At 47.2% G+C, this 26904-nt stretch overlaps 1 protein-coding gene across 1 annotated transcript in view; it reads left to right on the top strand.

The window, feature by feature from the left end:
- Positions 1-718: 718 nt before the first annotated feature.
- The window catches only part of LOC106810146 (filamin-B-like), a 33419-nt gene continuing 7233 nt past the window's right edge, over positions 719-26904 (top strand). Inside the window, exons 1-16 of the mRNA XM_014813426.1 lie at positions 719-725; positions 1865-2128; positions 6640-6824; positions 8059-8068; positions 8250-8432; positions 9834-10055; positions 10414-10587; positions 13646-13789; positions 14233-14358; positions 14756-14902; positions 15971-16075; positions 16398-16670; positions 17381-17494; positions 18211-18390; positions 18885-19034; positions 19601-19768. Of these exons, the coding sequence (XP_014668912.1) occupies positions 719-725; positions 1865-2128; positions 6640-6824; positions 8059-8068; positions 8250-8432; positions 9834-10055; positions 10414-10587; positions 13646-13789; positions 14233-14358; positions 14756-14902; positions 15971-16075; positions 16398-16670; positions 17381-17494; positions 18211-18390; positions 18885-19034; positions 19601-19768 (2452 nt within the window). The remainder of the gene's footprint in view (positions 726-1864; positions 2129-6639; positions 6825-8058; positions 8069-8249; positions 8433-9833; positions 10056-10413; positions 10588-13645; positions 13790-14232; positions 14359-14755; positions 14903-15970; positions 16076-16397; positions 16671-17380; positions 17495-18210; positions 18391-18884; positions 19035-19600; positions 19769-26904) is intronic.

The raw sequence follows: 26904 nt of genomic DNA on the forward strand, positions 1-26904 counted from the left end.
TGGTGCGGTACGGCTCGGAGAGCATAGATTACTAACAAGGGGATTGCTAACTCACGCTTTGCTCGCCTTGGAAAACGCTAAGTGTGTGTGACTCGGGTGGCGCGGACCGAGGCTGATACGTATGCGGGCTTAAGGGGCGAAACTAAATAATAAATGGTTGCATCGCAGGTGCTAAGTGGCACACGCACATCCGGTTAAGGTGCCGCGGTACGGGTAGGATCTACGGTAACGGTAACATATATTTTGCAATATGCGTGTGTGTGCGGATGCGAGCTGGTTCCGAGGCTGTGGGGGCCACACACAGCAGCAAGGTCACATGGTCACACACCACACATCCGCCCACACTACACGTACACACATCATCCCACGTCTAAATATACAACATGTTCTGCTTGTCATGTCTATGACAAAATACGGCATAACTGCATATTACGCTCTTGCTAATGAGCACGATTTGTGTCATAGAAGGTTCTTTCCTATGAAACAAATATTGGCTCTTTAGCAGCTGAAATTCACTGCTTGCGTTCAATAATCAGCGCTCATAAAACTCCTAATGATGGCGCACAACACATGAAAGATTCTTGCCCTATGACAAATAGTGTCAATAGGAAAGCGTATTATGCGTATGTCGTATTTGTCATAGATGCAAGCAGAACAGGCTGAAATATAAGCTGTAATTTACATTACCATTTACGTACATTCCTATCGGAGTAGAGATATGGCGCGTATGCGTGGAAACGACGGGAGGTTATATCACAGCCAGCACAACAACATTACAGCATGAGAAACAACGACGTAGTATATATTGGATTCCTTTGGAAGTACGCGCTCGTATATTATTTATTATATATATATATGGTGTGTGTGTGTGTTGTGGTGTGGTGCGTGCGTGCGTGCGTGCGTGCGTGCGTGCGTGCGTGCGTGCGTGCGTGCGTGTGTGTGCGTGCGTGCGTGCGTGCGTGTGTATATATATTAGGTAGATGAGTTTATCTCTGCAGGCGCACGTGCGTAGGCTTAATTAGATCTGAACACCTGCTGATTACGTACTCTTCATTTTAATTATCGTTGCTTTCAAGTATGATGCTCTGTATGTACTATGTTTTTCAAGTAAGGTGCCTGGCCACTTGCCGAAGCACTGTTCAGGCGTGTTTCCTCACACACAGATTATAACGTAGACAGGCTATAATAATAAGTAATATAATAAGATAATAATAATAATAATAATAATAGTAATAATAAGTTATCAGACTATGGTGGCCAAAATGACCATTAATCTATTCACTAAATCCTGGAGATCCATGGATATCACTAAAGGGCCGGACACACTAGGCGATTTTATCGGGCGACTCAGTCGGGCGACTCAATCGCCGGTGAAAATCGCGTTGAAAATGTGTTCAGTCAGTCGCCGCCGATTTAGTCGCCCGATTCAATCTCATCGATCAAAACGTTTTGATATTATCGGGTGATTATTTCAGTCGCACGACTCGATTGCCTAATGTGTCCGGGTCGGCGATTTAGTCGCCCGATTGTACAATTCATCGGCAAATCAGAGTTGTTCAATGATACTGGTTAGGCCGCGTTACTATGTGGATGTTTACGTGGTGGTGGTAGTGTGCGGTAGGTGGCGGTAGAAACTCGCCGTCAAAACGAAACTCGCCGTCGTGTTCACTCGACTCTCGCGATAGAATCGGGCGATAGAATCGGGCGATAAAGTCGCCCGATTAGATCGCATTAAAATCGCCTAGTGTGTCCGGCCCTTTACTTTAGGTTTTTTTTCTCTGTGATATGATGGCCCCTCTGAGCCACCGCACTCAAGCCAAATCGGTAAGCTTTACCCAGACAACTGCTAAGACGTAATAATCAGGTGATGGCTATAATCATAATCGCAATCGGCTGTTCTTCACAGGTCCGCGTGGCAACCCGGTCGAGTGCCAGGTGTACCTGTGGAAAGGGCGCATCTACCGGGCCGAGTACCGACCGAACGAGGTCGGATCTCACAAGGTGGACGTCATCTACAACGACCTCGCCATTCCCGGATCTCCGTTCGTCTGCGAGGTGTATGACGTCAGCAAGATCCGCGTACACGCCGCTGATGACGGTGTCGTCGGACAGACGCTCAACTTTAAAGGTAGGCGTGCGCCACAGTAATAGAGAATAGAATCAGAGCGCTGTTAATACAAATATACTGGAAGCGTGGCAGTGCAAGGGGGTCGTCGGACAGACGCTCAACTTGAAAGGTAGGCGTGCGCCACAGTAATAGAGAATAGACTGGACGACGAACTACATATCGCGAGTGTGTATTCTGTTCTGATGGATTCCGATCTCTGTCTCGCGGGCTGAAGATCTGGCGGGGCGGTTATTGGAATGTTTTCGCTGCTTCTGTCGTCACTGGAAAACAATTTCCTGCGGTAGTCTTGCTTTAATTTATCATCCCGTACGATGATTAGCGAAGCCGCATGAGGTAGCGTTTCATCTGGCTGGCTAGCCCTCAAGTAGCGACATGTGAGAGAGTATCTGGCCACACGCACGCACAAGCGCACGCACACGCGCGCGCACACACACGCATACACGCGCGCGCAATGCGCACGCACGCACACAATGCGCACGCGCCGCCTGGGGATCCCACACGAAACGCGCACGGCAGCACACACCACCCGCACACACACACCACACACACACACACACACGACACACACACACACGTCACCGAGCGCACCACGCGCATAGCGCCTGATAACTGAGCTGCTCATCTCCCACTGGGTCGCTCGCCGTCGCGTTAGCCTCGGCGCGTTGGCGTGCGTGCGACCGGCGGCTATGTTTGCTGCACACTGCCGTGCGCGCACTGTGGTGACCCGGTCACCCGGTGTCCACCCTTCATTGCGCGTGCCCGGTCACCCCGGTGTTCACTCACCTTGCGTGATAAATCGCCGCATGTGTAGACATCGGCTTGCTAATTACGACTAACTACTAAACTACACCCACACTCCCAGCGGGTTTAATGCGTGCCGAGGCGCCTCACAGGTGCTATGGCAGCGCCTCCAATTAAGCGTATAGTCTAAATTACACGCGTAATTCGTTTTCGCGCGCGGGTGCGTTTGTGTGCGGGCGTGTGTGCGTGTGTCTGTATGTGCGTGCATCCGTGCTTGTGTATGTGTGTGTGTATGTGAGGGGGGGTTAGGTGTAGTGTGTGTGTGTGTGTGTGTGTGTGTTGTGTGTGTGTGTGTGTGTGTGTGTGTGTGTGTGTGTGGTGTGTGTGTTTGTGTGTGTGTGTGTTTGTTGTGTGTGTGTGTGTGTGTGTGTGTGTGTGTGTGTGTGTGATGTGTGTGTTGTGTGTTGTGTGTGATGTGTGTGTGTTGTGGTGTGTGTGTGCTAGTGTGTGCTGTGTCCTGTGTAATGGTCTGGTGTCTGTGTCTGTGTCTGTGTCTGCATAGTCGTGTGTCTGTGTCTGTGTCTGTGTCTGTGTGCTGTGTCTGTGTCTGTGTTCTGTGTCTGTGTCTGGTGTCTGTGTCTGTGTCCTGTGTCCTGTGTCCTGTGTCCTGTGGTCTGTGTCTGTGTACTGTGTCTGTGTCTGTGTCTGTGTCTGTGTCTGATGTCTGTGTCTGTGTCTGTTGTCTGTGTCTGTGTCTTGGTGTCTGTGTCTGTTGTCTGTGTCTGTGTCTGTGTCTTCTGTGTCTGTGTCTGTGTCTGTGTCTGTGCTGTGCCTGTGTCTGTGTCTGTGTCTGTGTCTGTGTCTGTGTCTGTGTCTGTGTCCCTGTGTCCTGTGTCTGTGTCCTTCGTGTCTGTGTCTTGTGTGCTGTGTCTTGTGTCCTGTGTCTGGTGTCTGTGTCTTGTGTCTGTGGTCTGTGTCTGCTGTGCTGTGGTCTGTGTCTGTGTGGCTGTGTCTGTGTCTGTGTCTGTGTCTGTGTCTGTGTCTGTGTCTGTGTCTGTGTCTGTGTATGTGTCTGTGTCTGTGTCTGTGTTGTGTCTGTGGTCCTGTGTCTGTGTCTGTGTCTGTGTCTGTGGTCTGTTGTCTGTGTCTGGTGTCTGTGTCTGTGTCTTGTGTCTGTGTCTGTGTCTGTGTCTTGTGTCTGTGGTCTGTGTCTGTGTTTCTGTGTCTGTGTCTGTGTCTGTGTCTGTGTCTGTGTCTGTGTCTGTGTCTGTGTCTGTGTCTGTGTCTAGTGTGCTGTGTCTGTGTCTGTGTCTGTGTCCTGTGTCTGTGTCTGTGCCTGTGTCTGTGTCTGTGTCTGTGTCTGTGTCTGTGTCTGTTCTGTGTCTGTGTCCTGTGTCTGTGTCTGTGTCTGTGTCTGTGTCCTGTGTTCCGTGGTCTTGTGCTGTGTCTGTGTCTGATGTGCTGTGTCTGTGTCTGTGTCTGTGTCTGTGTCTGTGTCTGTTTGTCTTGTGTCCTGTGTCTGTGTCTGTGTCTGTGGTCGTGATCCTGTGTCTGTGTCTGTGTCCTGTGTCGTCTGTGTCTGTGTCTGTGTCTGTGTCTGTGTCTGTGTCTGTGTCTGTGTGCTGTGTCTGTGTCTGTGGTCTGGTCTGTGTCTGTGTCTGGTGTCTGTGTCTGTGTCTGTGTCTGTGTCTGTGTCTGGTGTCTGTGTCTGTGTCTGTGTCTGTGTTCTGTGTCTGCTGTCTGTGTTGTGTCCTGTGTCGTGTTGTGTCTGTGTCTGTGTCTTTGTCATGTGTCTGGGTGTCCTGTGTTCTGTGTCTGTGTGGCTGGTGTCGTGGTGTCTGTGTCTGTGTCTGTGTCTGATGTCTTGTGTCTGTTGGTCTGTGTCTGTGTCTTCGTGTCGTGTGTCCTGTGTCTGTGGGTCTGTGTCTGGTGGTCTGATGTCTTTTGGTGTCTGTGTGCTGTGTCTGTGTTGACTGTCTTGTCTGTGGTCTGTGTCTGTGTCTATTGTGTCTGTGTTCTTGTGTGCTCTGTGTCTGTGTCTGTGTCTGTGTCTGTGTCTGTGTCTGTGTATTGTGGTCTGTGTCTGTGTCTGTGTGCTGTGTCTGATGGTCATGTGTCTGTGTTCTGTGTCTGTGTCTGGTCTGGTGTCTGTGTCTGTGTCTGTGTCTGTGTCTGTGTCTGTGTCTGTGTCTGTGTCTGTTGTCTGTGTCTGTGTCTGTGTCTGTGTCTGTGTCTGTGTCTGATCGTCTGTGTCTGTGTACTGTGTCTGTGTCTGTGTCCTTGTGTCTGTAGTCTGTGTCTGTGTCTGTGTCCTGTGCTAGTGTCGTGACTGTGTCTGTGTCTGTGTCTGTGTCTGTGTCTGTGTCTGTGTCTGTGTGTAGTCTGTGTCTGTGTCTGTGTCTGTGTGCTGTAGGTGCTGTGTCCCTGTGTCTGTGTCTGTGATCTGTGTCTGTGTACTGTGTCTGTGTCTGTGTCTGTGTCTGTGTGCTGTGTCTGATGTCTGTGTCTGTTCCGTGTCTGTGTCCTGGTGTCTGTGTTTGTGTCTGGTGTCTGTGTCGCTGTGTCTGGTGTCTGTGTCTGTGTCCTGTGTCTGGTCTTGGTCTGTGCTGTGTCTGTGTCTGGTGTCCTGTGTCTGTGTCTTGTGTCTGTGTCTGTGGTTTGTGTCTTGTCTTGGTTCTGTGTTCGTTGTGTCTGTGTCTGATGTCGTGTCTGTGTCTGTGTGTGTGTGTGTGTGTGTGTGGTGTGTGTGTGTGTGTGGTGGTGTGTGTGTGTGTGTGTGTGTGGTGTGTGTTGTGTGTGTGTGTAAGCGTGGAGGGATGGGTGAAAATTTTTTAAGTGATATGTAAAAGTAGCTGGTGAATAGAAGCTGGTGAACCTTTAGAAACGTTTATTGTGAGCGGCCTCAAAGTGACGGCTCTCTCGCTCATTCTGAGCATAATTACAGAGAAAATTAATTATGGTAGTTAACGGCTTACTTCTCTCCCAAGAGGGAAAGGCTCACTGACTGACATTTTAAGAGGATTCGCGCTGACTATGTTTGTTAGCAGGAGCGTCCTCTATCCAAAGGTCTCTCTCTCCCCACACAATAGACATTAACCACTGATAATTGTTCTAATGTATGTGTATGCGTGCGCGCGTGCGTGCGTGCATTCGTGCGGCGTGCATGTGTATGCGCGTGCGTGCGAGCGTGTGTGTATGCGTTCGTTTGTGCGTGTGAGTGTGTGTGCGTTCATTCGTGCGGCATGTGCGTGCGTGCGCGCGTAGGTGTCCGTGGCGTTGCGCGCCGTATGTCCGTTCGTGCGCGCCGTGTGTGCGTGCGTGCGCAGCGTGATATCCGTGGCGGTGCGCGCCGTGTGTGCGTGCGTCCGTCAGCGCCGAGGCAGCCGCGTGGTCCGTGCGTGCGCGCCGTGTGTGGCGGGCGTGCGCGCCGTGTGTGCGTGCGTGCGCGCGCCGTGTGTCCGTTCGTGGCGCGCCGTGTGTTGCGTTGCGTGTGTCCGTGGCGTGCGCGCCGTGTGTGCATGCGTGCGCGGCGTGTATCCGTGCGTGCGCTGCCGTGGTGTGCGTGCGTGCGGCGCGCCGTGTGTCCGTGCGTGCGCGCTGTGTGTTGCGGGCGTGCGCGCGGCCGTGGTGTCCGTGCGTGCGCGCCGTGTGTGCGTGCGTGCGCAGCGCCTGTGTCCGTCGTGGGCGCGAGCGCTCGTGTCGTGTTTTCGTGAGTGTGTCCGTGCGTCAGCATTGCGTCGGCGTCACATCGTCTGCGTCTCGTGTTGCAGTTGACACGTCGCAGGCGGGTTACGGCAACATCGAGCCGGAGATGAAGGCGCGTGGCCACGACGTGCCTCTGCGTAAGCTCAACCAGGGTAGCGGCATCTACATGCTCACCTTTACGCCGCAGGAGCCCGTGCGCACCAAACTCTACCTCACCTTCAACGGACACCCAGAAGCCCGTCCGTCAAAGGTACGCGTATGTTATATGTTAAAGGTACGCGTATGTTATATGTTAAAGGTACGCGTACGTTATACCCCGTACAGACTGCAGATTTGATCCCCACATCAAACTATAGTCCGGGCCCGATGCGCGCTAAAATTTTTCCAGTGTGTACACGCTATCCCGCGCAAATACGCGCTAGTTGAGACTAAATTAGCCTCGAAAATGCAGTGGGTCATGATCAATTTTAGTATTAAGCGTTACGGTGCATTGGTCGGTGTGGCTGCTCGGTTTTGGATGGGGTGACATGCTTTGATATTTACTTTCAATGAATATCCGCCAAAGGTTGGCGTGTTAGTTTTACGGCGCGAAGGTCGGTGTTACTGCTCCGGTGGGATGTGCCATGACGTTTTAGTACCATTAGATATGTGTATGATGAAGGCTTGTTATCAATTCAGATAGATTTGAGGCGGATTGAGGAGAGAGGTTGTATAGATGGGAAGAGCGGATGAGAGAGAGGTAAAAGAGGGGAAAGTGAGGAGAGAGAGGAGCGAGGGAACAGAGAGGGAAGCGAGAGAGAGAGAGAGGGTATAGAGGGGATGAACGAGTGAGATAGAGGTGATATAGAAGGGGAGCGGGTGAGAGAGATAAGAGAGGGGAAAGCGAGGAGAGAGAGAGGAGAGGAGGGGGAAGCAGAGAAGAGGGAACGAGAAAGAGAGAGGGTATAGAGGGGATGAACGAGTGAGAGAGAGGTGATATAGAGGGGGAGCGAGTGAGAGAGGAAAGCGAGGAGAGAGAGAGAGAGAGAGAGAGAGAGAGAGAAAGGAGAGAGAGAGACAGAGAGAGCAAGACGCAGAGAGAGAAGAGACTGAGAAGAGAGAGAGAGAGCAGGAGAGGAGAGAGAGAGAGATGAGAGAGAGCAGAGATGCGAGAGAGAGCAGGAGAGCAGAGCAAGAAGAGAGCGAGATGAGAGAAGAGAGAGAAAGATGAAGAGAGAAGAGAGAGAGAGAGAGAGAGAGAGAGAGAGAGAGTGAGAGAGCGCGCGGCTGACAGCCAGAGAGAGAGTAGGCATGTCTTCGATGTTTATCAAAACACCATGCAGTGAGGAGCGGTGGTTTGCGCACACCTTTGTGAAGTGGTCGCCGTAGTAATGAGAGATCTCACTCGCTAATAGCTGGCATTTCATTACTAGTTCCGCAATTCTAGTATATACAGTTGCACGGATTCGTGCGGCTAGATGTAATTATGATTTGTTTTTACAAAGGGTTCTGTTGGTATTATTAGTTCGAACACCGTGCGCGTATATTTCTACGGATGCATGCTTTGTGATCGTCGTACGTTCGACGCGATTGTGTCTCAATTTCCATCTTTATTTCCAACTTGAATATCGTAGTTCCCAACTGCAATTACGCTCGCGTAATTAATCCCTGCCTCTGCATCCTCCTGTTCATGCAGGCAGTCCGTTTGAGGTGCACGTGAAGGATTTTGCAATGCAGCAGACTCACCTTGGATTGACCCACGAGCCGGGCCACGTTGTCGCCAGCGGCAGGGGCCTGAAGGGTGGTCGCGTGGGCGACAGGCTCTGGTTTGTCGCAGAGGTTCACACAGCTGAGGGACAGCTAGAGACCTTCATCACAGGTATGAACATATGCGGGTAACATGTGCGACGTATTGCCACTGAATGCGGTTGATGGGTGGGAGTTTTTTTTCGTTGGTTTATGCTAGCCAGTTATTCTGTAACAGGCTGTAATGAGCTGATATTCAAGAAGGGAATGTATATAAAGTCCTTATAAAGTCTTCGTTTCTTTATTTTTCAATTAAAATTTCCCACTAAAAATTGTTTCGGGTTTGAGTTTTGGCATGTTGCCACGTTGACCATTACTCAGGAATTTTCTAGCTAATAGTGAAAGCTTTTACGCCGAAGACCCCCAGTACCGGTACTGTGTAATCGTGTGGTTTTTCTGCACGACGTTGGCTGCCGTTTCTTGCTAAAAGCTGCAAAGGCTTTAATTAGAAAGCTTTTAAACGGAATTTGTCGCCATTTTATCGGCAGTGTCTAGAATGCTTCACTGTAGCTCTGAATGTATCCGCATGAGTCGGATAGCGAAGGGAGAACTCTAGCCACAGGTTACCTTATTGCTCCTCACTACCTACCGGAAAGAGAAAACGTCCTGCGACGTGAAACAGTTGTGAGCTTGGTGGGGCTAGAAGAACTCGTGTTATACCGTATCGATCGTTTACCCTGATATGCAGTGCAGTCTCTAAGCATCGTCCTTGGGCCGCTAGTGCCACCAACAGATAGTGTTACTTTGTAATAGCAGCAAGGTTCAAAACCGAACTTGCTTCTCCCTACTATACTCTGCCTACCTATGCGTCATCACTTCTGTGTAGAAACGCGTCACTTCACGAAACACTCCTCTCATGAGTAAAAGTATGTTTCTTCAAAGTAGGTTCATAAGAGAGAGAGAGGCCAGGCTTAAATAAGAAGAGGCCGGGCTGCGGCATTGCTGGTGGTTTTAGCTACTAATTAGCTGGCTGTAGTTCGGTCTTACCTCAAATCCAACTGGTCTCATATCGAATCGAAACTGATATCATGATAAAGAACATGTACGTCGAGAAGGAAGCAAATAATGGCCGACGTGTAAGCAAGCAGCAGTAAATTAATCGAGCGTCGCTCTGCGCGCAAAAATCTCCCGCTTTGCCGAAGCAACGTTGATTTGATGTGCTTAGTTGGTTGCACAGCCGTGCGTTGGCGATATTTGTGCTCACAGTCGCATCAACACTCATTACACAACTGATCAAAGCTCTGCGAGTTGGCGTGTTCTCAATTGCATTGTTTATTGGCGTGTTCTCAATTGCATTGTTTATTGGCGTGTTCTCAATTGCATTGTTTATCGGCGTGTTCTCAATTGCATTGTTTATTGGCATGTTCTCAATTGCATTGTTTCTTGGCGTGTTCTCAATTGCATTGTTTTTTGGTGTGTTCTCAATTGCATTGTTTATTGGCGTGTTTTCAACTGCATTGTTTATTACGCGCAGCGCCGAACGGCAGCCACATTCAGGCGCGGCAGAGCAAGCAGAAAGATGGCGACTACAAGATCGACTGGTCGCCGACCGTTCCCGGGCGATATCAGATCGACGTGATGCAGAGCGGACGCGCGATCATGGGCAGCCCGTTCTACGCTGAAGTCTACGACCCGAGCAGAGTTGTCATAGAGGAAGTCACCCAGGCGATGGTCGCACACGAGGCTGGGTTTAAAGGTGCGAGTCGCGTTTCCAATATGTCCGTATCGACGCTGCGCCGGAACGAAAACGCGCACGATGAACATTAAAATATCGTGAACTAAATATTTGACCTCAAATTAAATGGCGTTGTTGTGAGCTGTGCATGCGTTGGTGCGTGCGTGCGTGCATGCGTTGGTGCGTGCGTGCGTGCATGCGTTGGTGCGTGCGTGCGTGCATGCGTTGGTGCGTGCGTGCGTGCATGCGTTGGTGCGTGCGTGCGTGCATGCGTTGGTGCGTGCGTGCATGCATGTGCGTGCGTGTGTGTGTGTGTATGTGTGTGTGCGTGCGTGCGTGCGTGCGCATGTGCGTGTCATTAACACTGTGCTCTCTGCAGTCATCTACGTGGACGCGGGCCGGGCCGACCTGCTCGTGACGATCACAAGCCCCTCAGGTGGCAACCTTCCCTTCGACATACACGAGGGCAGTGGCTTCACCTACATCAGTTACGTCGCGCAGGAGCCCGGCAAGCACAGAGTTGTCATCACCTACGGCGGAGACGACGTGCCTCGTAGGTTCATTAATACGTCCCCTAGACCTCCCCCTCCCTTCTCTCGCTCTCGCCTATAGAAATGAAAGGGGATGCCAGGTGATTAATATGAAACAGTGCACGATGGTTGTTTCGCAAACGGAAACGGGATTCTAGTTTAGTGATGCTTGTTGTGGCGGTAATGATGGTGATGGCAGTGACTAGAGATAATTAACTAACGATAATGATAATCGTAATGACTGGATGCTTTGAAGTGTGTGGATGTAGTTTGGTTACTTATTTCGTATATATATATATATATATATATGATACTCTGTCGATCGCATGCAGGTGTCCACGTCAGCGCTTCTTGGTAGCCTTGGTTTTCTATCTACTATTGGCAACATAGTTTAATGTTGCTGGCATCTGTGAAGAAGAGGCCTGGACAGCCTCTACGGATTTAGCTTGCTGGTTGGATGTTTCCATTGTATATATAAAAAAGTTATGTTATGAAGATGCTACACAAAGTTAGCAATAAACATGGTTAATGTTGCTGACGCTAAGCCAATAAAAAATTGAACAAAATACGTGTGACACTTGCAAACCGAGAAAAGTAGCATGTAACACCTTATCTGCAGGCCTCACGAAGTATCTGTGTGAAATTACGTGCGGATCGGATCTAAAAGGAAGACACATAGAGAGACGATATACGTGTTCACCAAGAGCCACTCAAGAGAATTTATTATAGGATAGGATAGGATGTTAAATTAGTGCTGCTGCTGCTGATGTCCCAGCAGAAGCAGCCCCAGGAACAGCCTACGGCTATGTTATAGTATAAAAAAAAAAATTATTATAGAATTCTCGAGACTCGTGTGTGCGAGTGTAAATAATATAGAGCTTCTCTGAAAGAACTTCCTTGTAATGACATTGTATCCCATTGGGCATGCGTCATAGTTTCGAAGATGAAAGAAGATTTTGGCTCAGAGGCACCACAGTCTTAGATATTGTTATTGCCAACAACGTGAAAAATATTCACAAAAATTAAATCTGACCGTATTGGTTCGTTATAGTTCTTTGCACTAGTGCAATAAAAAACAGATATGTGCTCTTACTTGAACAGTTTGGCCCAATTGATCTACTTTTTATACTTATTGAACCTTAAGGCAGGCACGATCCAATGATAGTGCTATGACATTGTTCGCTTCGATCAGTCATTCGGTAGGCGTGTAATTGAGGCGCTTGAAAATTGCAATCAGAGGCAGGTAGTTCCATTAGCAATAAACACCTCATCCCTGTTGTTATACGTCATTACATTGTTTCATCTAAGACCGTACTCGCCACATGTTCTGCTGACATCTATGACAAATATGACATACGCATATATACGCTCTCCTATGACACTATTTGTCATAGGAAGATTCTTCCTATGATAAATATTGGCGAGTCAACTTCGTTCCGCTTTACAGCTGAAATTCACTGTTTGCGTTCATAATAGCGCTCCTAAACTCCTATGATGCGCACAACACATACAACAATGTCATAGGAAGAATCTTCTTATGACAAATACTAGTAGTGTCATAGGAGAGCGTATATGCCTATGTCGTATTTGTCATAGATGCAAGCAGAACAGGCTGGTACACGTGTCAGTGCGGTCAACATGTTATCACGATTAACTTGCGCCGAGTAAACACGTGCAGATTTGTTTTGCGTGGAAAGCGCATTGATCTATTCACTTAACAACTATGCAAACTGAATACGAGTCCGTGCACACATCGTTTCCCATATTCCAGTCGCTTTGTGGCGATGTCGGATCATGTCGCAGTGATTCTCGATGCACTGCTGTTAATTACATTATGAAAGTTGTAGCACATTAGAGCGAGTGTGTGAGAGCGACAGCGTGCACGTCATTGCCGCCGAGTAATAATCGTCTGAGCTCGAATTAAAATAATGAGAAAGTAATTCCAACGTTTAATGGAGCTTGATAAAACTGTGATAACCAGTGTATCGTTTTCCGATTTTTAATGATAATTAAAATAGCTATAATAGTTCAACTGTAACATAAAGTACATGTACAGTACAATCTCTATATTGCGGTCACACACGGGAACTCCAAACGTGTCCTTTATATGTTCTCTATAGTTTCTATTTTAATTATGCGATGAGATTTTTGTTATGAATGCTAAAATAGGTGTCATTTTAAATTTAGTCGGGAGGAGAGGAGGGGAATCATGGTACGATGTTACACGGCCTGTGTGTGTTACTTACTGTGTCATTCAGATTGCATACTCTCTAGTTTCTATTTTAATCATGTGACACGGTTTTTCTCAGCAGGGGATTTTTGTCATGAACGCTAAAAATAGGTGTCCATAATATACACGTGGCTGCTAACATAGGATTGACTCTATAAATAAACTACGACAGAAATTTTTCCTACGTAAAACATATATGCCAAACAGTCGTAGGACCCTGCTGCCCACCGTTTGTATGAGATGTAGGCGGTAGAAATTAACTTCTGAACAAAGGGGTGCAACGGACTCCCAGCCGTCAAAAAGAGGGAGTCCATAGCAAAATGAGGGAGTCCGCAGTCTGATGTTTAAAACTAAAGATATTAATAATAACGTGTGTGCTTATTTGCGTGTTTGCGAATAATAACGTCTTTAGACATTTGCTGAAAAAATACGGCAATTCCGCGAGGCCGTGCTTTGGAACGAACTAGTTAGTATAGCAGAATTTTCAGGGAGTCACACGGACTCCTGCATATGTCAAATCAGGGAGTCCGCTCTGGAATGAACTAGTTAGTATAGCAGAATTTTCAGGGAGTCACACGGACTCCTGCATATGTCAAATCATGGAATCCGACAGTAAAGCAGGGAGTATTTGACTCCAGACTTGCGTTAATTTTTTTACCCTGTTTGTATGTGTTTACGAATTGCACAGGATCTGCATGACTAGCGTAGACAGTAATAATAACTGTAGGCAATGCTTGAGGTATAATTCCCCGCTGTTATTGCTTGTCCAGGCAGTCCTAATTCTTAATTAATTATTATTATTAGTAGTAATTATTATTATAATAGTAATTATTATTATTAAATTATTACAGGCAGTCCACTGACTGTACTTGCTGACGAGGCACAAGCCGGCATGGTCATAGCGACGGGCGATGGACTTTACAGATGCCTTGTGGATGAGGAAGCTCATTTCACTGTACGTGGGCTGAAGGACCAACCTGTTGTGCGGGTGGACGGTACGTGCAGGGTGATATATATACATGCAGACTCAATACATAGACTGCAATAAAATTATATATATATATATCAAGAGCTAATAATACAGTATGTATTGTTAGACATTATTTACATGTATATTATTACATCAGCTATATTATTATCTGTACTATATATATATATACATACAAATATAGCTGATATCTAATAATACATGTCTGCTAGTAGTGATCTACGAGTCGCTGCGTTTCTGAATATTGATGGTGGTCTGTTTGTCAGGTGATTCCATCTGCAGGTCAAGTGTGTTATCAGGAGTGATGGGAAATTCGGTAATTGAGTGCTGCTACAATCAGAGAGGCGTTTGTTTATTCATAATAGCATAACAGTTGAGCACCTCATCACTAAAGAATAGCAATCAGGAATATGTTTGGAAATCAATGAATTTTTATGCGCGGTTCTCCAGGTCCGAATTCCATCGCGAAGGTGACCGTGAGACCCGTGCCTGAGCAGGGATGGAAGATTTTCTACACACCTGTAGAAGTGGGAATCTTTAATATCAAAATATTCGGCAACGGCAGGGAAATAACAGGTAACAGCTGACATATATCACCGCGTGTTATGGAAGGGAAGGAGGAGGAGAATGTTATGTGAATCCATCTTTCGAGAAGGGAAGAGAGATTGCAAAATTAACATTGAGTCTGAATTCTGACTGAGACATGTTGAAATAAAAACGAGAAACCGTGTTTTTTTATTGTCTTCCTAAATTATGTTGAAGATATTTAGCTAAAATGTATGGATTTTAAACGAATCTATAGGTGATATAGAGCATCTACTAGATGCAAGTGTCAAGGATCTCAGATAATAGTATATACATACCAATATATGTGTATATGTACATTTATCTGTATGAAGAGGTGGCAGAGTGGTAGAGGCCAGAGTTCGTGTGCATGGCTTCATGCTCTATAACTTGACCATGACTGTCGTAGGGAGCCCCTATCACCCCAAGGTCACAGATCCGCGCAGGGTGAAGGTCGTCGGTGGCTGGCACAGCATCATGGACGCCAACAATAGGCTCTACCTGAAGGTCGGAGAGGAGAAACGCATTCAGTTCGACATCACTGAGGCTGGTCCAGGTATGAGCGAGCACAACACTCCCCCGCGGTGCTCGTAGAATGCCCTGCTAGCCAGAGAGAACTTCCAGTATATATAGAGTAGCTTCCAGTTATATAATGATAAATTCCAAAGTTTCTGTCAAATACCAAAGATGTGATGTCCAAGACTAGAGGGCGGATCTTTCGTATACAGGGTTCGTAGCGGGTCTTCCAAAGTCTTATAAGTACTTATTTTGCCAAAAATAAAATAAGGGCCCTTATTAGTACTTATTTTTTGTGAAATCTTAGAAAAGTACTTAATAGTCATTTTTCAACATTTTCTGTGTTGAATTTCGCTGAAATCTGCTGTGCAATTGTGTATATAAATATTATTAGTGTACTTTAATAGTCGGTGATCTATCAGAAATCGCGTAAAAAAGTCTTATTTTGGCCTCCAGAAAGGGTCTTATAAGTCCTTATTTCAACATGTGTCTTACTACTATGAACCCTGGTATAGTACATTGATTCTGTAAACCATATTTTTTTCTGTCACTTTGCTGCATGATAAGCTATTTACTGGCACGCGTTCACACGCAGCTTTGGGGTTAAAGATGGTTTGACCGAGATTTTACCATTCAGAAAACATCTTGGCATATTGCCCTAACTCAATCTAATTTCCACTATTCGGATCACGCGCTGTTGCAGCAGGCAGTACAGTTGCAGACCTTTCCATGTGTATTTCCCCGTGTAAAAACGACCAGGAACACGTATAGATGTTAGTACGTATAGATTGTTACAGCATGCCAGGCTGTGCGTGGCAGCGGACACACGCCCGCCTTTAATCACGTGTGAAATAATCGGGGACACAGTGTCAGAAGCAACATTATTAGTCCTAACATTACTCTTAACATTAACTATTTCTCGTAGGCCGTATATACGTCTATACACTGCGTATGAGCGACTCGTAACTTCACCACTTTTTTTCCTGACGGCCTACGAGAAAAAGTTGATGTTGAGACTAATGTTGAGACTAATTTTGCTTCTTACAACGCGCGTATAATGGCACGTACGTGTGGCAAGCTGATTTTATGGGTTTCTTCTGCTCGTTAGGGGAGATCATGGCCGACGTAGACGGTCCCCACGACCAAGTGCCGGTGGCTGTGGAGAAACCGAGTGACACGAGGCGGAGAGTCTGCTTCACGCCTCCCATCGAAGGTAGGAATCTCGCGACGTTGAAACCGACGTCGAAAAAAAACTCGGCAGAGGCAGAGAGAATATCCGTTTACGAACTCGTTAAGTGTCATTTCTCAGAACTCATCGACTTATTTTCATTACTTTATTTTATTACTTTATTTTTCGTTACCTTGAGAATTCCGTTTATGAACTCGAATTTATTTTGATCGCACTATTAATCGCGTGTTCTGTATTGATAATAATGATGGAATCTGTTTTACTTTTAATTTTATTGCGTAGCCGGCGATTAAGGTTATATCGCAAAACCCATCGTATTGACTTCACGCTCGCTCTCGTATTTCAGGTCACTACGAACTATCACTATTCTGGAACAAAGTGCCATTGCCAAAATCGCCGATGGAAGGTTACGCGACGCTTTCGAGTCCTTCACGAAGCCCGGTGTCGCCATCTAAAGGCAGCATGACTAGACATGTGGTTGAATCGTCGAGCATGACTACCAAGCACATTTCCGGCACAGAGGGCAACACCAAGGTGATTCTGCGTGGCCGAGGATTACAGGAGGCGAAGACAAAACAAGAGGCAGAGTTCATCATTGATGGTTCACACTGCGCACCCGGTACGTATGACTGAGTAAGGTTTCTCGACTAAAGCTGCGTTTACACTACCAAGTACCAACGTAATGTTGTCAAATTGGTGAGTTGGACCAATTTTGCAATTCGGCAACACAGAGTTGGCGAAAATAGAACATGTTCTAATCTCCCAACTAGTTGTTATTGACCAGTTGCTCCCCCAACTTTTGCGTTTACACTGCCAATTGTTGGTTGTATAGTTTCGATGTTGGTCCAATTCGCCAATTTGACAACATAAAGTCAGTAGTGTAAACCCAGCTTAAATCGCCTTGAAGAGTGTGCTGGTGATGCTGGGTATACCGTGGTGGCTGAAATGGCCGTATATTTCAGTGTTAGTGCAAAATGCTGGCAGTTTCGATTTTTTTTTATCTGCATGATTCATAATTCCCTTTCAGAAATTGATGTATAAACATGATAGCCCCAAGTAGTAAAAATGATTTTCACGAATTTTGCTTTACCTTGATTTTTTATGTAGATTTTAGGTCCATTGGTTTTTGGCTTGTTATAGTGGTAATAACAAGAAATCGTCCAAATGTTAACTGTGAAGATTTGGGGTAGCCTATCAGGACCCTGGACACTAACATAGTGTATCAGAGTTGTCGTGACCTGTATATGTGGTTGTGTGTAAAACAAATGATAGATGATTAAATGATATGCGCATATTGTTTATATATTATTAATATATGTGTATTTGCAGGAAGACCAGTGGCGAGCATTCAGAGTACATCTAAGAGTGGATTTGGAATACCAGTCGACGTGGAACAGATTGACAACAATGTGTATCGCTGCGTGTACGTGATCAACACGCCTGGTACGTCGCCACATTCCGCGATTCATTCTCGTGAACTCTTAAAGCAATATTTGCGAGATTCTGGCTTAGAAACGCTCAATCCGTATAAAATATAGCTAAATGTAGTCTTGCCTCGCAGTGGATATATCACTGATTACACTAACTTGAAAACCACTAAGATTTTATAAGCAGTTATAGCATAGAAAATTGCTTATGAACACATCGTAACACAACGAAAATAACATCGAGTCGCAAGATTTGCAGGGGCGTGTACAGGGGGGGTCCGGCCCCCCCCCCTTGCTCGCGCAGAAAACGCATCTAAGGGGGTCTAATTTCAGAAATTTAGTAACCCAGACCCCCCCTTTGCGTGCTCGCAAGTTTGGGTTACGGTTAGACCCCCCCCCCCCCTGGTTCAAATCCTGTACACGCCCCTGATTTGTTAAATGTGTCAACTTGTAATTTGTCGGTGCAAACGAGATTGCGCGAGAGACGTGTAAGTCTATGGACGATAGCTGGCACTACTAACTGGTCAAAGATTACAGGAAAAGGCGGTGGTAATCGAACGTGTTCGAAACTTGCACAAAGAAAGGGTATGCCTTCTCTGTCCTCTTTACTCATGAGCAGTGAGCGAAATCAGTAGTAGTACTTCCAGCGCGAGTACTTCCAGCAGTACTTCCAGCGCGAGCGAAATCAAAGGTCACGACGGGCGTCCATTTTCTTTTCGGCCATGTTTGCAGGCGCCTACCTCCTGAACATCATGTGGGGTGACAGACACGTCAGCGGGTCACCGTTCAAGGTCAGCGTCACGGGCAGCCTGTGTGACCCGAACAAGGTCACCTTGAGCGGCGAAGGCTTGAAGGGCGGTGTCATCGGGAGAGATCTGGTGTCGAAGATTGACACAAGGAGAGCAGGACCCGGTAAGCATGTTTTGCCGATATGTTCGTTAACCCGAGTACACAAGCAGTGCTGTCAGGAGTCACCCACAGCTTTCTTGGCAAGTATCTATTTCGGCTCGCACCGACTGATAATTTAGTTCCATTCGTTTACCTAATAAGAGTTTTCAGTTTGTATACACGTAGCTTAGCTGAATAAAACCCAATCAATTTGAAAAAAGAGGCAATGATAAAACAGTTATTGATCATCTTAAAGTTCCATAACTGACTAAGGTAAAGAAGATAGATGTAAAAACTAATTGCAGCCTAACTAATTACTATTACTAATTCTTTTAGATGACTTACTAGACCGACTTTACTTAAACCCATTAGCTACGCGACTAATTAACTAAACTTTGCGTTGAACACGTGAATTCTGGAATTCATTCAGTCGACTCCTGAACACTTCTGTGTGGATCGTGTGCGGATCGCTCAATTTGGCTTCCGTTAAGGAATCACGTTTGGGTTCTTCTTTGAAGGTGAACTGACCGCGCATTGCGTCGGACCGCAGAAGGTAGCCTACTGTGAGCTGTTTGACCACCGCGATGGCACGTACACTCTCAACATTCGCCCGCAGGAGGCAGGCAAGCACACACTGCACGTGAAGTATGACGGAGAAAACGTACCAGGTACGAACGCGCGGCTGTCGACGCAAAGGTCTCGCGGTTTGTGAAATTTTGAAGAGAAATTTTGCGTGAAAGTCATTTTATTGCGATTATAATTATATTGCGATGTTATATCATACCAGGTACGAACGCGGGGCCATCGACACGGTTTGTGATTGTGAATTTTCGAAGAGAAATGTTTTGCGTAAAAGTTGCGATATTTTACGACTTATGACAGCAGTAACGACACGTAGGTTTTTTCTGACGTCGCCTAGGTGCGTCGTTCATGGAATTTACAAAAATGGGAAATTCTTTGCAAAAGTAGTTGCAATAGAGTTACAACAGTCCTGAAGACTCGCAATTTTTCTGACTATGCCGCCCCTAGGCTCGCCATTTGTGGAATTTCAAAGTGATGTTTTCAATCGCCATTAGTCGTACCAACGTTGCGATATTTCGGACCATTCCAAGGCTCACCATTCGCGAAATTTTGAAACGAAATCTTACACACAAGTTACAGCAACATTTAGGAGTTACAACAGTCCTGCCGACCCTTGATTTTTCTGACCACGCTCACCCCCTCCCTCCCGCAGGCTCCCCGTTTGTACTGAGGGTGGCCGGCGCGCCGGACGCAAGCAAGGTGAAGGTGTACGGGCCAGGCATCGAGGACGGAGTGCTGGCGCTCTACCAGAGCCGCTTCATCTGTGAGACGCGAGGTGCCGGCGCCGGCCAGCTTACCGTCAGGATCCGCGGACCGAAAGGTAGGTGGCAGCACGGGTGGCAAGGGTAGGTGGCAGCAGCAGCGGTCGCAAGGGTAGGTGGCAGCAACAGCAGTGGCAAGTGTAGGTGGCAGCAGCGGCGGCAAGTGTAGGTGGCAGCGGCAGCGGCAAGGGTAGGGTAGGTGGCAGCAGCAGCAGCAGCGGCAAAGGTAGATGGCCGGCAGCAGCAGCGGCAAGCGTATGGGCAGCAGCAGCCACGCAGCGGCCTGGCAAGGGGTAATGGAGCAGCAGTGGCAAGCAAAAAAAAAAAAAAAAACGGCTGTTTAGGTGCAGCGGCGGCAGTGGCAGCGCAAGGGTAGGTAGCAGCAGCCTATGCAAGGGTTTAGCGGGCAGCAGCAAGCCGCGTAAAGTGTAGGTGCCAGCAGAGCAGTGGCAAGTGTAGGTGGGCAGACAGCAGCAGTCGGCAAGTTGTATACGGTGGCATGCAGCAGGCCGAGCAGCGCGGCTAAGGGTAGGTGGCAGCAGCGAGCTGGCAAGTGTAAGGTAGGCAGGGCAACGGCAGCTGCAAGGTAGGTACTGGTGGCAGCAGCAGCAGCAGCGCGCAAAGGTAGATCGGCAGCAGCAGGGCAAGGGTACGGTGGGCAGCAGCAGTGGCAGGGTACGGTCGGCAGCAGCAGCCGTCAGGCAAGGGGGTAGGTCGCAGCAGCAGCGGCAAGGGTAAGGTGGCAGCGGCAGCCGGGCAAGGCGTAGAATGGCAGGCAGCAAGCAGCAGCGCAAGGGTAGATGGGCCAGACAGCAGCGGCGAGGGTAGGTGGCAGCGGCAACGGCAGTGGCAAGGGTAAGGTGGCATAGGCAGCGGCCAGTTGGCAAGTGGACTGTATGGTGGGGCGAGCAGTAGCAGCAGCAGCTGTAAGCGGCAAGGCTTATGATTAAGATCAGCAGCAGCGGCTATCAGGGTCAGGGCAGCTGGTCAGCAAGCATTCGAGTTAAGGCGTAGGTGCTAGCTGCTTGGCAGTGGGCAAGTTGTAAGGTGGCAAGCCAGCAGCAGCGCAAGGGTACACATCGCGCTAGAGGCACTAGACGTCACCGGCCTCATACCTTTGGCCAACAGACTAGTATTCCAGCTCTTGGGAAGTAGATGTTGCCTTTAGCATATCATCAAGTGTGCTGTTCGAAGTGACCGTAGATAGCTCAAGCACGGAATTGATAACGTAGCTAAGCCATCCACACTGCGATTAATTTGGTATTAATCCCTTTGGGTTGCTCCGGCTGGGGCATGATGTGCACCTTTGCGAGCTCTCAAGAATTATCAGATCGCAGCTGTGACTTCTGACACGTAGTGAGACTTGCGCCGTCACTAAAGAATTGTCTAGGCAGATGTGAATAGGGGTTTATATTGTGCTTGAGGACAAGGTTCTTGACACACGCTTCACAGACTGTGTTACTGCGCAAGGACGCACTTGAACCAGTCGCGAGAATAAACTGACAGTCGTCATTTTACGACGGACGTTCTCCTTAGAGAGAATTCCTCGGTGATCTAGCTCTTGTTTGGATAGGCACAAGGCACACGGTTTGCTTGATTGAATGATAGTGCAAAAGGCACTATGTCACTTCATCGCTTCAGTGAAGAGCGCGTTACATGAATGATTGAAACTGCTCTCTTGGCCCGCCAGTGGAGTTGTGAGGCTCATTTACGACAGCCTAGAGTTGGGAGTGTGCTCGACACGCGCAGATATGTTCTTTCGTGTGCGTATGCACCAGCAAGGACGGCTGAGAAGTGCTCTTCCTTGGAGTCGGGTTGCCTATAGCAGCGAGCAGCAGACGGCAAGGGTAGTGGCCATCAGCAGCATTGGCAAGGGTAGAGTGGCAGGCCATAGCCAGCAAGTTGGTAAAGGGTAGGTTCCCGGTCAGCAGCGCCGCAAGAGGTAGGGTCGGCAGCAAGCAGCAAGTGGCAAGGGTTTAACGTGGCCTCCTGCGATCAACGCAGAGCAGAAGTTGGAGTTCATAGCAATGTGTTTTACAGGATGGGACTACAAGGCACTATTTCGCTGCGGCACTTCTGGTCTGCTCATGGTGTTGCTGCTGTAGGTGCGCACCTTATAGGTCGTCCCCTTCTGGCAAGATTCGGCCTGGAGGGACTTTTAAGATCTCTTTCTCTCTCCTGACATAGGCAACACTTGGTCCAGTTTCAGTGTTCCCACGAATTTTTACAGTAGAAACTCGTCATGGTTAGTTTGACGTTCAGGGTTAGAGGGTTTATCCTTTTTACCACATGTACATGTTATATACATTTCGGTTTATGCCGGATACAACTTAGATTTTTGCACCGTCGCTAACCTAGTCGATCGTTCATCCAGTGTCATAAGTCCGTGCGATTCTGATATTACATCCAACTACAAACCCGTTATCTTTGGCTCGGCTCTCCCGCGCTGTGCACACGTCCTGTCCATTCAGGTTGCGGCCTGCCTAACTGATCGGGGATTGATTAGCAGATTTGGGACGACTAGTAGGTTGGGATTGCAGTATTGATGCAACTAATTTTCCTAGCTGACGACTGAACACGCCATGCTTGGGTTTACAGCAGGTGATGTCACAATGTCTTGGTTGTAGCCCGACAATCACTCCTGTCAAAGGAACTTTATCAACTTATTGCACTTGCAAATTATTAGAGCTAGATTACTCCATCACACGCAAGAGACCTTCTGTAGTGATACGCTCAGTCTAGTTTTAAGCCCGGCGACCAACGCGGTTTTACAGGTGTTGCCGATTGCCGTGCACCTGAGCATCCATTTTTGGAGCATAATAAGAGCTTTACACCGATGGTGAGACCAGTGACCAGCTAGTCCATCCAATGTGATGTGGCTGAATCGCTGAACAAGGTATGCAATGAACAAATGGAGCCCCAAGTATATAAATATGTGTCCGTGTGCTTTCATAACAGGAAAATCTACTCAGCAGGCTTGAAACATCTAAGAATCCGACAACCTAGATCATGCAAATCGGTTCCAACTACAAATCTTCTAAGCAAAACGTCAATCGAGAGGCTAATGTTTGTCGGCATATTGAAAAATCGCCATATCTTGAATTTTCAATTGCCAATCGGGGCAAGATTATGCATAGTATCACTGGAGAACAAGTTGTGCAAAGTTTGAATGATTGTATCAATATTTTCCGATTTTTCTGTTATCGCCCGCTAAGTACTGCTATGGGCATTCGCAAAACTCTTAGCATGTGCCGCACAGGATAACGTTTCGATTAGATTCTCCGACCAGGGGCGTGTAAGAATTGCGAAACGCGGGTTAACATGCCAAAGACAATCGTCATTATTCGTTTAATTTAATTGTTATCGCAGCTAGGTTTCTTGATGCTATTACCGGAAGGTACTTCATCACATGAAATCCATATTTTTAATGTGTCTTACTAGATCAATCATGTCGTTTTTGGAGTACATGAGCCGAAAAGCACGTGATATCAGTTTCTCACACAGGTTTTGTTCTTGTCTGAAACCCGTTAAATACTTCTAAAACGATATTGATATTTGTGATTCCTCAACTATTTTGTGAAAGGCATGTATGAATTAAACACAGAAAGAGGAAATAACGGCAGGCTCGATATAGAGACAAGTAAACCCGCCGGAGTTATAGGTAGCAAAACGTCCGAAACCAGCGTGGTCAGATTCAGAATGCAAGGCTGTGACAGATAAAGCTATCAAAGCACAACAGCAGTCAGGGCCAAAACGCTGAACAAAGTGAAACAGAACATGAGGAGGCGAAAAAATATTTCGGGTAGGTCGGCAAGTGACAACTTAGCAACCTGCGGAAGGAACGGCACGCACCAACCAGTCCATAAGAACAGATTGCGTTATAGATGGAGCTCCAACAGTGCAGCTTGTCCTAATTACTCCATCCTGGATTATCTCACGACAGTATTAGAACACTACAGTGCATATCCACCGTGAGCAGCAGCCAACAATCTAATAATTTGCTGTAGTCGGACGTGTAATTTACTTTCGTTCGTATTTGTTTTTGCAAAATAACAATAGTCGAATTTTTAAATATTATTATAATCGTCGAATTACGTCACGTTGCAGCTTCCTTTAGAACTTCAAAAGAACTACTTTATTCATGGGTGTTTTGGCTCGGTCGCTGACATAACATCAGCGATTGGTGATTGCGTATCAGCTATATTTGCGGATGAGTATCAACCACAGGCTCCCTCAGAAGCATCCAATGCGTCATGCGTGGTTTTCGTCGCTGCGTAACACTTTAGCGCCTTCCGAGCTGCTGGCGATTTGCGAAGCTTGCGACGTTGGACGCTACATAGCTATCGTCCATCCGTTTTTCGCTACAACAGCTGATGACTGCTAGAGCCAGCGAAAACATCAATGTGTGATGGTCCGGCTCTGGCTTGTATACAATCTGTGGTCGTTCAGTGGCAGGAGCCTCTAGGCATTTACACGTTTGGCCGCCATGGAGCCTTTGTGTGTTATGATAAGGTAAACGCTAAAGGGAGTTCAGCTGGTATATTGGCTGCCATCTACGTTGGACCGTGTTGCTGCTTCGATTGACGTACGACCTACATCGTTATAGTTCGATCATGATTGGACCACAGCGACGTGTTGCGCAGCCCAACAGATCAAGCGCAGCTTCGCAACATACTGTCAGCTTTTTGCTGGAACGTTTAAAGTAGCCAAAATCATCCTGACGCGTCGTTGGCGTGCCTTTCTTGCCTGCTTAGTCCCCACATTCCTACATTGGTTCTTTCAGAGCCTTTACGCAATACACACCCGCAAGCCTGCTCGCCCTATTTTGCCGCCTAAATGCGCAAAGGCAACCCATTTTTTCGTTGAACATAATCCTGAATCGTTATCTGTACTTCATGAAGTTACTGACGAGTTCCAAGCTGCAATAAGAAAGCCTTTTTAGGCAGCGAACACAGCAAGTAACAGGTTTGGGCAACACCAACGTTCTCCGTCACCAGCAGGAAAGCTAACGGGTAGCTGCACACCGTGCGAACACCCACGCAAGGAAGCAGATGCAATACTGAAATTTCCACGCAGAGAGAAAGACAGAATGTCACACCTCGGGGAGTAGTAAAGATTGACAATCCGAGTAGCGACAGGTGTGCAAACAGTGAAAGACATGTGGTCATACAAAGCAAGACAGGTGTCAAGAGAGAAAACATGCGTCACACGAGAGCGACCAGGCGGACGCAGTGGTGTGATAGAGATGATCACACAGACCCGGACAAGCTTCACACTGCAGTTGGGAAAGATATTTGAAACAGGAAGAGATGGTAGAGCTGACGTAGGCGCGCGCGCCAGATGCCTGCTAGAGCAGATGCCTGCATGGGAAAGACATTTAAGACAATTCAGCAAAAAATATTCTGCTGATGAAGGATTGAGTGGGTGGCAGCTATAGGCACGAAAGAGCGAGTGACAGATGTGAAGACTAGATGTGCTAACCGTAGATGCAGGCTTGACAAATATTAGAGAAAGCACAGCTACAACTTCATTAGCTTAAAAAATCATGCAGAGTTGTATTTAATGAATTACGAACTTTAAAAAATGTAATCGCTAGAAGCCAGTGTAGTTTCCATCAAAGGCAAATTTGCATTACGCTGCTAGAAAATCGGTTGCCCACGATCTGATCATGACTATGTTAGCGACAATTGCAAACACCGTGAAAACCTACACGAGAATGCACCGTCAGAAACCTCCCCGAAACTAATATTATAACGAGATTACGAGAGATTGTCGCTGTCAATTAGTTTCGTCTAACGTGTTACTCGTTGATTGAAACCTTTTTAAATGTCATTGTCTTGTTTCTGGGCCTGATGGTGTTTTTTGTTGTAATGCAATTCCGTGGTTTCGCTCAACCGCCATCAAAAATTAACTTTGTCCTATTGCATAAACGCCCATCTTACAATGTTGCTAGCCTTTTAATTCATCGCACACGCCTTTGCTATCCACGCAGAGGTTGACGTGTGAATTCAATGTTATCACCACGTGACCTTTTCGAGAAACACTACCCTCGTAGGAAGGATTTTAGTCAGTGGTAGCTAAACACGAGTGATAGGCAAGTGACCTGCTGCGGTAGTGAAGCGGCAGTTGAGTGATTACCAAAACACCAGCGAAAACGATGACAGAATAACAGAGGCAAGACAACGACAGGAAGCGAATTACAATGGATAGAGCAAAGTGACGACGCGTAGTGTACTGCAGATTCATAGTTAGCAAAGTCACGGCGAGATCTGAAGAAGCAATAGCAAAGGTTAACCGAATATGAAAGCACCAAGAATATGAATTATTTGTGTTGAAACAGCAGAGAGAGAGAGAGAGAGAGAGAGAGCAGAGAGAGGAGAGAGAGAGAGAAGAGAGAGAGAGAGAGAGACGAGGATGAGAGAGGAGTGACAGAGGAGAGGACAGAGAGAGACAGAGAGAGACAGAGCAGAGATAAGATACCGAAGACAGCCGACGTGAAGATAACAACTGCCAACGGAGAAGATAATGCAGACTACGATTATGCGCCATTAAGCGGCAGCACCGCTGTGACAAGGTGGGGGACCGTCGGCCCTTTTTTTTTTCCCCTGCCACGCTTACTACTGTACAAAGCCTGAACTGAAGAGAGGATACAACTTTGCGGCAGTGAACCATGGAGCCAGCGTAATTACACTGTCCTTGTATGATAACGGCACTATAGAACACATCCACAACCACCACAAACAGTGAAATCCAGGCTTCTTCACAATTCGCAGGCTTAATAGTCGCGCGTTTCTTTATGGGCGTTCGCTTCGCTTGTGCGTTGGCGATCACTATCCTTCGCTGCACTAATGTCGTCATAATGGTCGTATACGTCAGGTTCGACTTTCTAAGAAACGCAAAAGGACACTTACCCTTCATCATTTAATCTGGACATGTGCAGATACATATAACAGCGGTCGCAGTTGGAGCAAACTGTATTGCTCAGAGCTGTTCATACATGAGTATCATAAGACATGAGATAGACTTGTGGTATATAGTTTTTGTCGCCTACACAACCCCCCCCCCCCCCCCCTTCTCATTCGGCATGACTTCAATGCTGACGCATTTGGAACTTGCGACGTTTGGACCGCATACATTGCTATCGTCCATCCGTTTCGCTACAGCCAAGCTGATGACTCCTAGCAGCAGGCAGAAA

This window comes from Priapulus caudatus, unplaced genomic scaffold (genome assembly GCF_000485595.1).
Source record: "Priapulus caudatus unplaced genomic scaffold, Priapulus_caudatus-5.0.1 Scaffold413, whole genome shotgun sequence".
Classification (NCBI taxonomy): Eukaryota; Metazoa; Priapulida; class Priapulimorpha; order Priapulimorphida; family Priapulidae; genus Priapulus; species Priapulus caudatus.